Below are 16,973 nucleotides of genomic sequence, written 5' to 3' on the forward strand. Positions count from 1 at the left end.
CCAGCCAGATCCACCTCTCACGCATGACATTCAAAAAGATCAAGACTGAAATGTCCAAAGGGCTCAGCTGGAGGCTTTTCCATACGTCATTTTAGAATATAAAGATTTTGTTAACTGTTTCTTTTACATTTACTAAGCAAACCTTTTAATAAATTAACAGTAAGCCTATTTAATACTTAACAGACACATATCTTGTTCTTTAACTCCTTATATAACAGCATTTTATCATATTTGTAATACATTTGTAATCTGCAATGTTTATATTTCTTTACATTTACATGTACTTTTGAGATTTGCCCATCTCCTTAGGGCTTATGCAGGATAGCAACTAATTCATAAAACAATTAATATCACTGCCTGGTATTTGGAGCAAATTTCATTTCATTTCATAGAGAGATTATTACTGTAGATAATGTTTTAGAATACTTTATACTCATATTAACTTCTTCAAGGCTTCATCTGGAAATCATGCATAATCAACTACCGGTATTTGCATAAACGGTGGAAAAATGGGAACAGCTGCAATTTTTGTATTTTACTGATTTGTAGAGCTTTTTTTCCACTTCATGGGCAGCTTTTAATTATTAGATAAATTCTCCACACCTTCAGAGCTGTTGTTAGAACAGTGACACTGAATAACTTGAGTTGTGCATAGTTTCCTAGACGACTGTAGGGTGATGGGAGTGTGGGGTAATTTACAGTCATGTCATGAGTGAAGATCTTTGCACACTGAAGTTGTGATAATCTATAAATTAAACACAAACCAAAAGAGTGATGATGAGCTTTAAATAATCTTGTTGGTGAATGGTGTTTGGCTGGACATTCAGCTCAGCTGTTGAACTGTAAGCCCTTGCTTATGTGAATGTGAGTGTTTTTCCTGCTCGACTGGCGCGTTCTATGACTAATGCGTTTTCAAGTGCTTATCACAAATTACCCATCAAATGTTTCACTGATGAGCAATTTAAAGCTCGGCTTTTATTTATTTTCCATTTGAGAAAATCTGCTTCTGCTTTAGCCATTTTATGTTAAGCACTAACTTTTCTGTCACAAAAGCTTCTAAACATCATGAAGAGCTGCCAAGATAAGCCCAAGTGGATCAGTTGTTGATGTTTAATGGACTGTATTCAGGCACTTGGGGTAAAGGTGCTGGGTTTTGCATTGCGTAAGCTGACAGTTGTCTCGAATTGACAGACAGTTAGAACTTACCACCTACTATGCAGCTGTTTCTGCACATAATAATTTGATTGTTGACTGATGTGTGTCAAGCAGCACAGGATGGAGTGGAGCACCAGTCACTCAAACGCTGACATTTCAACAGGTACGCTACATGAGCAATAGGCATCCAAAGGTTTGCCTGCTGAGATGGTTTGATTAAACAGTCAGAACCTTCTAGAAAGTCTTCTAACAAGGAATAATGTAGGTAAGCCTGTCCTGCTGTGAACGATTACATACACATGTAACCGATCTGAGAATGCTATGCTAAAATAAGTAATTTCTTGATTGCAATATTAAGAAATATCAAAGAGATAATTGTAAATATCTGTAGCTTAAAACCATTTCTGCCACAGGACAGTGTAACAACATGCAAAGCCTGTTATAACATAGTAGTGGCCCTGCTCTCTTGCCACGAGATATCTGACTGTTAAAGCTCTAAAAGATAGTTTGATCGATTTTTGGAAACCATTTACTGTATGATGTTGCATGGTAGAATGCAATCACTGTTAAAACTCAGTTTTGAGGACTGAGTCATGAAATACCACCTGTGAATGAAATATCACCTTTAAAAAGACATCTCATTTCCTGAGAGTGCAGATTGTTCAGGTTTGAAGGTTCAACAGATCTTGTTTTATATTTCATTTCACTGCAACTTCAACTTTGAACACTTTGAGGGACACATAATTCACATTTATACACTCATACATAAATGTATGCATTTATTTATTTTATCTAAAGGGCTTAAAGCTGTTTTTGTGTTGTCCTATTTTACTATAATCACTCTTTCAAGTGGTATCATTAGAGGTAGAAAACAATGACTTACTCAGGGATTTGAGCATTGTTGGTTAAGTGTACTGAAGCCAGTGATTGTTGCTGTTAACTGAGGTCAAAATTGGCAGACCCTCCAATCGATGCTGGATAAAAACGTCAGGTTATCTGTTCGGTGCTTTCAGCAAGAGGCAGAGAAAAATTACTTTCCATCCACGCTGCATCGGCTAGAAATTCATCTTAACAGAGGACCACCTACAGCTGTCCAAAACAGATATTTACATTGCTGCGCTAAGCACCACAGTTCTTTAAAGCTGTTTTCGTATTTGTTACCAGGATTCAGGCCTCAGCTCGTCAGTAGAAATACAACCATGTGCAGAAATGATGCAGAAATTGTTAAACATGGAAACAACGCAAAAATTACCAAGTGCTTAGTGCCAAGTCTGACATAAGAGGAATGCATAGTTAAACAGGCAGTACTTACGAACATGACCCTCTTGGGAATGTGATCTGACTCAACTAGAGGATTCTTGTAGAGCCAAAGCTCCTCTGGTTGAATCACTCTCTCAAAGGGCTCCAGAAACTCTGTAAATCTGTGGCAGAGAATAAATGCACATTGATCAGTAACTAACACTTTATGCACAAGTAATAAAAAAAGTACAATTTAAGAGATTGCATGACTTTTTAATATGTGCAAAGTACTTCCAGAAAAAGAAGACCCTCGTTCTTCTGCAAAAGTAACCACAACTGAGTCCATGTGAACAGGACGTCTTTACCCAAGATCAACTACTTTGTGGTCTCACGGCAAAGCGTGTAACAGGCACGCTGGTCCACCGTGTCCATTTCATGCTTTGCCTCTCCAACACACACTTATTGAGTGGGAGCAAATTAGCATGCCCCTACTTCCTCCAGTCTTCTTGGGCCACCCAGTGATTTGTCAGGCGCGACCTTGTTCTCTGTCATTTCAACAAGGTCTTTTTGTCAATGCACTGTAACACGCTTCAAGCTCCTCGGTTCTGCAAGTGAGCTCCAAGAGACGTCAATTAAAAGTGTTTTTTAAACAAGGACTTCAATAAATCCATTCATTCAATTAATGACTTTAAATCGGCAAAAGCAGCAGATGTTTTAATTAAGCTGAATAGATTTTTAACCCTCCACCCCCTCAACAAAAAGCTTAATATGATTAAACTTGTAGCAGTTCTTGGATTTAACAGGCCAACCTCCAGATGAACTGATGCAGCATAGGATGAAATACCAAGTGAATAATGTTCTCCTCCACAATGTGGGCCCTTCAGCAAAGCATTTATCTACTCCAATAGACATGCTCATTGTCCAGTGGCAGAAATTGGGGAATATTGTGGATCTCGTTCGGCTCTCCGGCGTGAATTTGACTGTGGAAAGTTAAAAAGGCCATTGGGCTCATGTGTCTTCTGTAAACATTGGCTAGATAAGGAGGATAAACAACAAATTTTCTTATTTTCACAGGGAAAACAATTACAGAATTTTAATCTCTCAAGGACACATGCAGCACGTTACACACTGGGCCAAGTCTATTTGCTGGTCGGCTCATAATAATGTCTCCTGATGTTTTTGCAAAGGAGCAGCCTAATCAGCACTTGCTCGTTTTACACCTTGCTGGGCCCGTGCGCATGATTCACTTCAGCGGTATTACATTCACGGTATGTGGTTCACAATATATTGTGCTGTGCTAATGACACGCAATATGCTTCATAAATTACTCAATTTTCCCAGTTTGTATTCTCTTTAACTCTGTTGTTCAGGTATCGGTGACTGGAAATATTATTTTACTCCCCGGGGATTAAAAACATAGCAGTACAGACACACAGTCAAGTGAAGAAACCCCCCCCCCCCCCCACAGACACAAATGGACGAACTGAACCTCCATTAGGAGGTTCAGCTCTTGGATCATTAAATACTGCAATGATCTACCTGTCGCTCTGTAAGGCTTATCTTGCATCCAGTCATTACATTCTTAATGAGTTTTAGGCACACGCTCCCTGAAGATAGCGACACATATTTTCTTTCATGGGTCATGTTAGAATGCACAGCATGCACAGACTTGCTCTGGTGTGTAATCACTTCTTTATATGGGTCCATTAAAGTTTGCTGTTCCACATATAATAATAATAATATTAACCTTATACTAACTTTGCATGCTCTTGCCAAATGCACACATTAGGTTTGTATGGATGTGAAGACTAAGAGTGGTTTGAGATTTGTAACATATCTTAATATGGACAATTTAGAGTCATGTTTTATTTTATGATTTTAAATTACATATGTGTTATGAATTTAAAGAAAGCAGACGCATATGTATGTATGTTTTTAAGGGATGAAAATAAGCTGGAACAAGCTCAGTACTGTAGTTGCATCTCTCTCTCTCTGCAGGTTTTGTAACTCTCACTTTCATTGTGTAACTTCAAAGATCCCATAATGAGATTTTAAGCATTATTATACCAGCAAGTAATAATTTGTTATATGACGTAATGTACTGGAGTAATGGTGTTCTTAGCAGAGAATAAAGTCACATTTCCTCTGTGTGAGATAGTGCAAGCTTCTCTTTCCAGTGTTTTGTTAGCCAGTCCAGTTACTCTTGCACATAAATGTGTGCGAGTCTCCTTCTTTGAATTAGTCACAGACAGGCAGATAGAACTTAGGCAAAACGTAGGCATCAACTTTTAGCTGGACTGCTTAATACTACCTGTCTTGGATGGGCAATGAAACAGCCTAAAGATTGTTTTTAGTTAATGCAAAGAGAAACAGGGCATTTTAAATCAGGACAAAAAATGGTTAATGCATTAAGGCTCATAAATAAATCTTCTTTTGTTTCAGTTAGTTTTTGTTATTATTGCTCCAACCCTGCTAGTCACATGACACACTTTTTGGGGAAGATCTCAGGAAGAGGCCTAGAATACTTGCTTTCTGTTTAGCTGCTTTGGTTTGCTGTAACAGGTAACAGACATTGGTGTACACTCTGTCTGCAAACACTGGCTAACTGCTTACTGTGCTAACCCATGAACACATAAAATGCAAACTGGAAACAAAAATTGTTTACCTTCAAAGTAAAACCTTTTGAAACATGTTGGTTGCAACACTAAGACACATATTTTACTTTGAAGGTGAGCAATCTCCAGTTCCAGTTTATGATACACTTTGCAGAGAAGCTGTTGTCTTCCATGCAAACTACACGTGACTCCAGCACTCTGCTAGTGACCAAATCAATGACAAGGAGCTTTTTGGTGCTCCACCCACTTTGCAACCAACTTCACCTGATTTTGGTTCCATACCACTCGCCAACCAGCTGGGGAATAAAAAATATGTTCCTTGCAACCAGAGGTGGCCGAGGACTGAGGCCTAAAGGAATCTCAATATTGAACCTGTTGATGGTGCTAGAGTGCTCAGACATGAAACTTGGTCTGATTTCCATTTTGATGTTTTCCACTATCGCTAATCAGTGTGCCAAATTGCAGAACTTTTAACCATATGCTTTAGGACTATCATAGACAGAAGACAGATGATGAAGAATAAAAACAATATGGGTGCTTGTGAAGTTTTGCCACTCGGTCCCCAGTAATAACTTGACTGAGTTGCAGCCGTATTCTGAAACAACGGACAATGGCCGACTCAGTTTTATTATGGCATTGTATTTTCATTGCATTTCTTCTTCTCTCTCTTCAGTGGAAATGATTGCTTTCATAAGCTCAAAATCAAATGCCTTTTGGACATGTAATATTCCTCTTTCTTTTGGAGAATTTGTATCAAATCTCTTCTAACAAATCAATGCTGCCCACACGGGATATCCTTTGGCTTGAAATTCAGATTGAATTTTTTGCCTCATCTTTTGCTTTTTTTTCCCCAAGTGATAAAATTTATTAAAATGTGAAATTCCAATGTAGTTTATGTGCACTTTCAGGCTCTAGGCTCCAAAAGTCAAACACAGAATTCATTCTTCTTTCTGTGGATAGAAGTACCTGGAAATTAATTTCACCTTTATTGTAATTTACAGACTGCAGCGAACACATTTACAAGATGGTGATGGAAGATCTTTTCTGTGTTTGATAAAGGAAGGGCCATGCTGATCGCATCAAGAGACAATGCGGAGGAAAAAAAAAGTCCTCAGTATGTCCTCCAGGAAAATATCTGCAGGCAAACTGATTCATAAAGTTGTGAAAGAACTGTGGAGAGGGGTGGGCACATTCAGATGGTCAAAATGTCTAAAAGGTTTGAATTATGGCCTTTTTATTTATTTATTATTTATTTATAAATGCTCATCTTTATTCTGCTCACTGCAAGAAGATCAAACAGGCACTGCAAATGACCACAGGACCGAAGCTATAGGAGGAGACACAGAGAAGAAAGCAGCAGAGGAGCAGTGACAAAAAAGGCCACCACATCAGGACATGCACCACAAAAAGTTTTCTATAAAAGCAGACTCATCAAGGCTCCGCTGAGCCCACCGACATAATCTCTGGCAAGAATAGACAGCTAAGTGCCCATAAAGAGGAGGCACAGCAAATGCCCTGAACTCAGCACCGCCTGCTGGCTGCCTGGGGAGTACTTCATTTTGTTTTATCAGCGTCTGTTTACCCTCTGTAGGAGCAGTATTGAGCAAAGTGATAAACGTCTCTGCAGGGGCCAAAGCATAATAGATTAAGCCAACAACAGACCTCGAGGTGAATATGTAAAGGTAACTATTGTTGGCAAAGAACCTTTAAGAAGGATTTAACGGAGGCGGTTAGTCTGATTTTTCTGCAAATTGTGTAATTGTATAGGGCTATTTAGGCTGACTGGAGACAAGGTATGCTACTAATGTCTACGTTGAGGACAGCAAAACATGCCCATTTGCGATGAAATTTGCCTCGTCCCCATTCTTCATCGTTAAAACTCGGCATTTGGGCCAATTTATCACCACCGGCTCCTATCCATCTCTCCTTGATGCATATCCCAAATCTGATGAGCGCAGCCACAGCTAAAGAAATGAAGCAAAATTATTTCCCAACATCTGCTCTTCCTCTATCGTGCTGAAACAATTGGGAGATTTAGCATACAACAGCAGAAAGAACAATATGAGCTTCTTATTCGAGAGCGCTTGATTTACAATGCACTGTGGGCAGAATCGTGGCCTCGGGAAGACATTCTTCTGCTGCGCCACTGTGACAGAAAGTGATTTAGAGAAAAAAAAAGGTAATGGAATTGTTCCTTAATTAGTTATGCAGTGAAGCAATAAGGCACACAGAAGAGCCAAACGGCTTAGTTGGATAAACTTCAGGCAAGTTTCCATTGTCAAAAAACCACAGCCCCATTTCTAAAAGAATTGAGACACAGTGTGAAATGTAAATAAAATCACAGTGAATTTAACCCAACATTTAATTAAGAATAATATAAAGACAGCAAAACAAATTTCGAAATTTTTAACTTTTAACTTAGTTGAATGTATGAAAAATGCCAAAGACAACCCATTCTGACAGGTATAACATTGCATTTTTGCACCAAGTTAATTCCCAAAGAGCTATGAGTGGAAACTTTGGCATATCTCTGCATGGTGTGCAGTGTCTCCATAAAAATTTGAGGAATTTGAGGAAACTGGACGAGTGAAAGACAAAAGAAGACGTGGCAGGCCTAAAACACTATCTCCAGCAGATAAATAGTATCTGAAAGTCTGTGCTTAAGAATTATGAAAGCAAAATCTTACTCAACAGGTCTGACTGCAATCTAGAGCTCATGAAAAGAAACCTTTTCTCAACTACAGCGTTTGGTCTCCTTGGTTGTCAGAGATTGCTGGCATCGGATAAAAAAATAACAAAAACGTCTGTTTCAACATTCGATATGTGTCCTTGGATCCTTTAATGTAACACAGGGTTTAAATAATCTGTAAGTTATTACATTTTTCGAATTCATTTTATACAAAGCTCCAGCTTTTCTGGAATTTGAGTTGCAAGTTTGAAAGTAGTCTTCCAGCTAAACGTCTATGTGTGAGTTTGTGTTTGTATGTGTGTGTGAGAGAGAGAGACTGTGTTTGTATACTAACTTATCACAGATACATCCAACAGAAGCTGAGAATTTTCATCAGTCCTGATTTCATTATATTTGCAAGCAGGGGTTTGCTTACTGTAGCTTGACTAAACTGCCCAGAGCCCTTATTAGACTACAGTCACACAGGTGACCGTCTACAGGTGCTGGAGGCAGCAGAGCAACACTTACACTACACAGCTCACTTTCTGTGGCTGACAGAGTGTGTGACCTTCATCTCTCAAGGGGAAAGGAAAATATCAGGGAGCCTTACAATCTCCATGACACAGAGCTCAAAGCACAGTACAAGTGTCTCGTCTGGTGTTTTAGAGTTAACTCTCAAGCAAGTCGCATCCTTCCTAAGTGGGGTTAAGCTGCTGTCCTCATTTTGCTGTGCTTTGCGCTGAAGTTGTTCTCAGCTACAATGCAATATGTGATGCAATCCAGGGACACATTCATAAAGATGCAGGCATTTTGTCAGGTCATTCACATTTGATTGCATTTGCACTCTCAGGAGGTGCACATTTGGCAATCAGCTAAGCAACTAAGAGCTAGTTGTGTGTGTAGTGAAGGACTGAGGTAGGGGAGTGCGGGACTGACCATCTGCCACATTTGGGACAGAATTCGAAATGACTTTTCCCACCAGAGGTAGGCAATCATTACTGCCCTTCTTCTCGGTCTGATGCCACCACATGCAGAACCTATTACTCCAGTCATTTAATCATAGAGGAGGCAGCTATTCAAAAATGAACTTCTGAGATTTACAAGCTATTAGGATCAGAGGTTATGTCAGACCCCACCCTTCACTATTTAGTGAATCTGATTGACTTCTGGTAAACTCCTATTCATTTTCGCTGCACAATATCAAATGCAAATTGAGAATCAGGGCAGTTCAATGAATCTCGATGGTCAGCAGTGAACGTGAAGAGCGGGGGCTTCATTGTGTTTTATCAATAAAAATGTGTACTGATAGAAGAGAGAAAGGGCTATGCAAGGGAGAAATAATAAGTGCTATGATGGGAGTGAATAGAAGAGCAGAGTCTGCTGGCTTTCTGATCTCTGGCTGAGTTATGTCCCAGTGGTTTGCTGGCACACACGTGGGCTGTTTTGGAATGACTTCCTTCAAGCATGCTGCTCGGATAGATCTCTATATTGTCTGAGGTGACTACAGCACAGTTTAAAAGGAATAACTGAGCAATAATGCACAGACTAGATTTAGAAATGTTAAGAATATGGTTGCAAAAAAATCAACTTTTTGCTTACAGCTTTTTGGTCATTGGAAGACGTTATTAAATTCTTTGGTTCGGTTCAACTCAGGCATAGAAGTGTATCTAATGACTTCTTAAAGTGGGTCAAAAACACTCCCCCCCTGTTAGAAATAGAGTGAATGAGTAAGCTGAGAGCTGAATGAGATGAATGGTATGCAGATCTGTGAAATGTGCTGTGGCGATGTTTTAACCTACAAAAGTAGAATTTGTAATGATTGATGGCTGAGAGTCACAGTGGGTGAGCCTGGATTTATCACAAATCCACAACTTACACACACTCAACACCGCTGAAAGGGAAAAGACGAGTACGGGTTTTTGCTTAAGTTACAAATTTTTATTCCACATAGGAGAGGAAAAAAATCCTGTCTCTGCTATTCCAGCAAAATCAAATCTAACTCCTCTGGCACAGCTGGATTAAAATAAGACAACCGGGTATCTGTAATTTAATATAGCGCTGCTGATGATGGGATTGGATTAGCGCTGGTTCACAGTGGAGAAAGAGCGAAGCTGAACGACAAACTGAGGATACATTCTTGATTTAATTATGCAAATTTTATTTCATTTATTACCGGGGCCTGCAGACCACAGCACGACAATCCTGTCTTGATACTTAACACATGCTTGTATGTGTACGTGTGTGTGTGTGTGTGTGTGTGTGTGTGTGTGTGTGTGACCGTTGCTCAGTGTCCGAAGGCTGGAAGATAATTGCACTCTTTCAAAAGAGAAGTTTAAATCAGGCTAGCAGCGATCTACCTGGCAAAATTCTGTTGGATATAATGACATTTGAGGCTGCATGTTTATTTTTTTCAGGCTGCAAAGAGACCAGACAGCAGGGAAACAAGTGGAAACAGAAGGCATTAAGCTTGGAGGCGAGGCTGTGTGACCGGCTATGGCAGGGGGTTTAAAGGCTGGAGTTTGGAGACAGAATTGAGGCTTGGGAAATCGAGTCTTGAGTTGAGGCAACGTTGTGCCTCTGAGCGAAAAAGTTCTTTAACCTTTTCCAGAAAAACAGTCGCAGCTTGAGTTTGGATTGGATACACATGACTAAATCATACCACAAAGGTCGTACACGTGCTATGGGGAAAATCACCCTTAATAATATTAATATAGCCATCAGAAGTTCCTATAGAGCCAACTCCATGACTAGCATTAACACTGTCACCTGAATTTCCAAGACATACTAAAAAATTCCAAGTGGCTTCTTTATTTTGCAAGTCTGAATTTGGTGTGGGTAATAAGTGTCACATGCCCTCTCTTTCTGTGTCTGTGCTACTGGTTACAGTCAGGGCTTTGGCCAGACGTGTCGGGAATGCATAGCATCAGTCCTGTCACAGGCAGGGAAGAGAGGAGGGGAGCAAAATAGATGCTGAGTGACACTGAGCTAGCGCTGCCTTCCCTGGAGGAATCCCGTCTGAAGTTGGCTAAAGAAACAGAAAATCCTTCACTTGTCACACAAAACCCTGGTGGGGGATACAGTGGAAAACTAGGTCCTTTTTTATTTTAATTACCCATTGAAGCTGGCTAAATCAAGAGGGTGCATTGAAAAGCTGAGGGCTGGCTTAGTAACACTGAAGGTGTCTGTTCACGATAAAAGCCCCACAGACACTTTTGGAAAGGTCAGAGCCTCACATCTAAGGCAGGTATTAGAAAATGCAGCCATATGAAGCTGGCAGGACATCACCAAAGGGACACGAAGGAAGCATGGTCGGGTGGGGGCACATGGTGAGATAAGTGTACCAACCCACAATAGGAAGGAGGCTGTAAGGAGGCAGTACATGGCGAGCCTGCCATATACTGAAGATTTGCCAGCTTTGCACAAGCTCAACAGGTCCAAAGCTTATATTCACTGAGCATGCTGAGTAAATGCATCAACTTTAACACCCCACTGGTGTTAACTCATCATATTAGTTGAGCTCTCTCTCTCTCCATTGTGCAGAGAAAATTGCCACACTCAGTACCCCCACATAAAACAGTAGCAACAAGGAGCTGTTCTGCAATAAAATGCTGTCGCCTGAATTTCTGACGCACGCAGCTTATCAACGGCTTTTAATTCCACACTTTTCAATGATGGCTTCAATATAACACAGGAATGAAGCAAAAGGCTATAACATTTCAAAAAAATGTTTAACACATTGGGATATATAATAATAATAATAATAATAATAATAATAATAATAATAATAATAATAACTCCTTTAAACCTAACTACACATCTGTAATCCAATTGATTTAATCCATACAATACGTAATGCAGGTGTAACTACTACGACTGTTAGACAAACAACAGAAATATCCATGTACTACTACTACGGTATGTAACAGGCTATTGTTCTTCAAGGAAATGATAAAATTCCCAAAAGCTCTGCTATGTAAGCAAGGGCCTGTCCAACATATTTTTAAAATTGGATTCTAAATTTCAGCGGAAGTCAGTGAAAGGATGCAAGGATAGATATAATATGTGACCGCCAGCTAGATTTTGTTAGCAGCCTTGCTACTGTGCTATGCACCAATTGGAGACAAGCTTTGGAGGACTGAGAGATGCACGGGAAGAGTGAATTTTAATGATCAAAGTGGGAGAAAATCAAAGTGTGCACTAAAAGATGGTTGAGTGACAGTAAAGGTTTGATTTTCGCAATATTTGAAAGATCAAGGAGACAAGACTGGGTGACCTTGTCCTGCGTCAACATTGAAGCTACCAGCTGTTTGCTCATCATCTCAGATCATTCAAGTCATTTAAAGGGGAACTCTCCAAGCTTTTTGAAAGCAATTATTTAACAAAGAACACTAGTGGACTAGTTGACCAATCTTTGCTATTGTCACTAGTCGGTACCAAACACACTAGTAGTTTAAACTAACCATTTTACTTTTTAATTGATGCCCAGTGCAGTTAAATTGTTGTGTTCTTAATGCTATGCATCCAGCGGCCACCAGATGGCGCAAAAAGGTGTGTGACCATCAATGTTATACAGTCTTTTTGTTCATACCATTATCTTTAATGATGAGTTAAAGATATTCTCCCTTTAAACGGACTCTGTTTCCAGGCTCTGTTAAATACAAAAGATTTGATTTGTGGAAATGGGGGTGGTATACACAGCAGTGCATAATGATTAACATGCACTACTATGAATAAAAACGTCGGCCACACCTCTTAACCTTTGAGTTCAGGTGTTTTCACTTCCACTGTCACAGGCAGAATCAAACTGCCTTTACAGACGTGTGTCAAAAAATGGGTCGTCCTAAAGAGCTCACTGAATTTGATTGGGGTGCTGTGATTCCTTCCAAGATATTCTACATTATTATTAGTGTGGTATTATTGCAAAGATTAAGAGTTTAGGAGCGACAGCAACTCAGTCAAAAAATTGGCAGACCACATAAAATTATAGAGTGCAAAGTGCAGCACTCAAAACATCCTCTGGCATCGACATCTGCACAAAAACGGCTGAGAAGCTCCTTTAAGTTTTACATGTAAAGTGTAACTATATGTGGCTGAGTAAGTATTTTTCAATAAACAGTGGGGTACTGCTGGCCTTTGCTCAAATAACGTAGTAACCATAAGTTTTATTCTTTAAACTTCAAAGAATATGTTTAGAAATAACATATTTCCACCATGTTGACAAAATGTTCTTCTTTTTAAGCCACTTGCTACTGGTGGTTCTTTTCTCTTTAAGTAACTTCAAAATCGTTGCTCTAGAAAGAAGTGTAATTCTAGCCAACATTACTTAATGCTTATCTTTGATGTTTCAGAAAGACTTAAGTAGCTGACATGAAAATAACCTTTTAAACTTAATGTGGGACAGAAGGACAGCAGGAAGAGTGAAAAATGAGTACATGAGAGGGACAGCTCAGGTCGAGCGTTTTTGAGATAAAGATAGGGTGGAAAAGCTGAGATGGTTTGGACATGTGGAGAGGAGGGATAGTGGGAATATTGTGGAAAAAAATGATATGAAGCTGCAACTGTGGAGAAAAAGAGGAAGAGCACAGAGGAGATTCGTGGATGTAGTGAAGAAGGACCTGTAAAGGGTTGGTGTGACAAAAGAGGACGGGGTTAGATGGAAGCAGATGATCCACTGTGGCAACCACTAAAGGAGACAACCCAAAGAAGAAGAAAAAGACCGATGGTTGCCAGGGAGTCTTTGTAACTAAGGCCTTATCCAAGCAAATTTTGAACTCTCTGTTCCAAAATAAAGTAAAGTACTTGCTGGGTTCCTTGGATTAAACCTAGTTTAAAGCAGCATATACCATGTTACATTAATGAAAAAAACCCTAGCCCTAAAGAAAAAGAATCTAATCTAATAAAATTCATATCTAATGTACATCTAATGCATTTTTATTCAAGCAACTCTCACTACAGTTCTATATAATTATCCTGTGACCTTTGGTTAAACCACAGCCACTGACGGGTGAATGCACATAGGAATTGTGTGTTTATTTATCAGCCAACCTTGAAATGTTTTAATCTAAAAGGTTTCACTGCATTCTTCTTTGAATCTGATGATTATATGTATGAGAAAAAAACCTATACAGACACATCATGAATTTAGCAGGCTGAATAGCTGCCATTGGCAATCGCCTCAGAAGTTAATAAGTTAAAGATATTTAAATTTTGTGTGTGTGTGTGTGTGTGTGTGTGTGTGTGTGTGTGTGTGTGTGTGCAGAGCTTATTAAGTTAAGCATAAAGGTAACCATGCTTGGAGCATTAGAGAAAAAGGCAAAAGGGAGGGAGGTGGAAAGAATTCGACAGAAATCGCTCACACAGATTGGACACAGATGTGGGATTGGAACACACAGCTGACATTTATCCCTGTTGTCATGCTTATTGCTCATTGTAGTAAATGTTACAGTTGACAGCAACATGAAGGAGAGTGCAGCTTTTTTGCTCATTCAAAGGAAGAGTGAGTGTACAAAACCCTTGCAAATACCACTCAGTGTGAAAGCATCGGGAGATGAGGTCCACTGCTTGTACAAACATGGATACACACACACAGAGGGATGCCGCATTTTTATGGATCTGAAGTATAATAATGATACATCTCCTATCTGTGAAGTCTATATATTCAGTGTTATGACACTGTAATACTTTTTTTTTTTTAATAGTATTTCATGGGTATTTTTGTTGTTGTTTTCTGTTGTGAATCTTATCTTCAATGTGATTTTCTTTCCACTTCAGAAAAATGACTTTGTTTTTTCATTTTCTTGAAGATTGTTATTGTGGAGACCCTGAATAATATATTATGTGCACATCTGAAAAGTGAAACCAATGAAAAAAAATGCTTTCGTTCTAGTGGCGAGTGGGATTGTGACTCCACTTGTTGCAAAAAGAAGTCTGACAATATAAAAATCTATGGATTATTTATTTGTTAATTTAATAAACATTTGTCCCAATGAGTTTATGGCCTTGATTATTAGTTTCAGGAGTGAAAACAACATGATTTTGTAATTATGGTGTCAAGAAGGATGATAAAAAAAAGAGTATGCTTGGGAGGGGCAAATTCAAGTTCCTGTTGTATGAGCTTGAGGAGCCCAGCTGTAGGTTTTTAAGTCAGACCGTTCATCTGTCATCATGTCCACTTTCAAAACAACGAGATGCTAAGCTTGAGGCTTCAAATCAGGAGCTGTTGAAATAGCTCCATCCATCTTTTATTTAGAATCAATGGCCACGTACAAGAAAATGGAATCACTTCATTTTTTTAAAATTTCCAAACAATAGCTGTGGGTTCCTACTCGCATTCAGGAGTTAATCATTAATCCTAGTGAAAGGTTTTCTTTCCTCTAGTCAATGAAACTCTGATCAGGAGAAGCTAGGGCGAACACAGTGTTATCGACCGAAATGCCTTTTATACTGGCTATTTTTAAACAAACATGAGAAAGTGAGGGTTGGATTTTCCTTGCTTACAACAATTGAGTAGAAATCAATATGAATCCTATCCAACCATCCAGGATTGAAACAAAGCACACTTTTAATTGTAAAGCCGATGACACACCTTGAGCAATATAATCAAGAGATGTGGAAACACCGGGGCAACAAGACACAGCTGAAACTGTAACTGAATGGAGAATCACATTACAAAGAGGAGGCAAGAAAAAAGTAAACACAAGGAATCAAATATTAATAAACCACAAGAACACAAAAACCTAAAAACATACATTCTAGTGCTGTCAGCATTAACGAGTTAACCCAGATCAATCTGTGTAAGGGTAAGGGGTTACACACGTTAACGCTGTCATAATGTTTAACACGATTAAATATTTTAACACACTCAACCCATCTGGAGCACAGAATGGACAGACTTTGGACAAACTGCCCGAAATGCGTTGACAGAGACATTTCAGGCATTTTGAGTCAGTCTGCGCTCCAGACGGGTTAAATGTTCATCACATCAGTCGTGATGATGCGTTAACACCGACTAACCCTTTACACGGATTGATCTGCGTTAACTCGCTAATGCGGATTAGCACATTTTAACACGTTAATGCATTAACTCTGACAACACTAATAAATTCTAAATAAAATTAGTAAATTACTTACCAGAATTACCATAAATACTAAACAAAAGGAAGCTAAACCCAAAAATATAAACACTTCAAATGGCAAAAAAAACAAACCCACAGGACATTACATATCGGGCATTAATAAGGATATTAAAGACAGCGAAGCAAACAGGGAGTGAGAGAGATGCTGATCAAGCGTGACTGCACACACACACACACACACACACCAAGTCTGGAGAAGCACTCTACACTCTAATCAGCCAAAATAATTGGAGCCACTGGTGGGCTTACTCTGGTCTTTAACTGCTGTCTTTTGTTTGGATGTCATTTCAGATGTACTTTCATTCTAAATAATTATATTAAATTATTTTGATCTTAGGTTGCATTGATGTGTATTACAGATACATGTAGGTGTATTAGGGTTAAAGAACCCTGGCTTTCTGCATCCTGGTTCACTGGCATTAATCATTAAAACTTAGTCTTTGATTACTAGTACCTGTAATTGTAGGTCCTGTTTTGACAAACAGACTATCAGAAGAGTTAAAAAGACTAAGTTCTTAAGTTTGGCAACAATATTCAGTTCCCAGTGTTGGGGAGTAACGGAATACATGTACCGCCGTTACGTATTTAAAATACAAAATATGAGTAACTGTATTCCGTTACAGTTACCGTTTAAAAAGGTGGTATTTAGAATACAGTTACTTTGTTGAAATAAATGGATTACACGGCGGTACTTCCCTGTTTCATATTGTGGCGGGTCAGGACTGTTTGGGTTTTGTTTGACAGCTACGTTCTGTTGTTCCAGGCGGCAGCGTTGCGGTTGCCATGGTTACAGGGTGACGCTCTCTCTCTGCGTGTTTCCTGGGTGAGAGAGGCCTTTTTGTTGTTGTTGTGCTAAGCTAATAGGCAGAATGCTACCGGTATAGCTCTAAAGAATGTAGCATCATAGGCAGTGTAGTCCGTGCTGCAGGGAGAATGGACTGCCACACCCCTTATGTGTCTGTGAGCGAGGGAGGGAGAAAAAGAAAAAGTACGAGCTGTCATCGAGCTAAAACGGGAGCTGGAAGCATGCAAATATAATAATAACCACTGCAGCCAAGAAGAGTGCCTGACGAGCCCAGTTGTAAGTAAGCTATTAAGACTCGACTGTACACCTTCGTGTTTTCCTCCAAAAACAATAAGTTCTGTTGGAGCAGCCTTTCA

The 16,973-nt window shown here is 39.3% G+C and overlaps 1 protein-coding gene across 1 annotated transcript in view; it reads right to left on the bottom strand.

The window, feature by feature from the left end:
- plpp4 (phospholipid phosphatase 4) overlaps window positions 1-16,973 on the bottom strand; it is a 49,020-nt gene that overhangs the window by 20,246 nt on the left and 11,801 nt on the right. Inside the window, exon 2 of the mRNA XM_006798966.3 lies at window positions 2,468-2,576. Coding sequence (XP_006799029.1) covers window positions 2,468-2,576 — 109 coding nt within the window. The remainder of the gene's footprint in view (window positions 1-2,467; window positions 2,577-16,973) is intronic.

Source organism: Neolamprologus brichardi, chromosome 13 (genome assembly GCF_056152115.1).
Source record: "Neolamprologus brichardi isolate AB-2024 chromosome 13, ASM5615211v1, whole genome shotgun sequence".
Classification (NCBI taxonomy): domain Eukaryota; kingdom Metazoa; phylum Chordata; class Actinopteri; order Cichliformes; family Cichlidae; genus Neolamprologus; species Neolamprologus brichardi.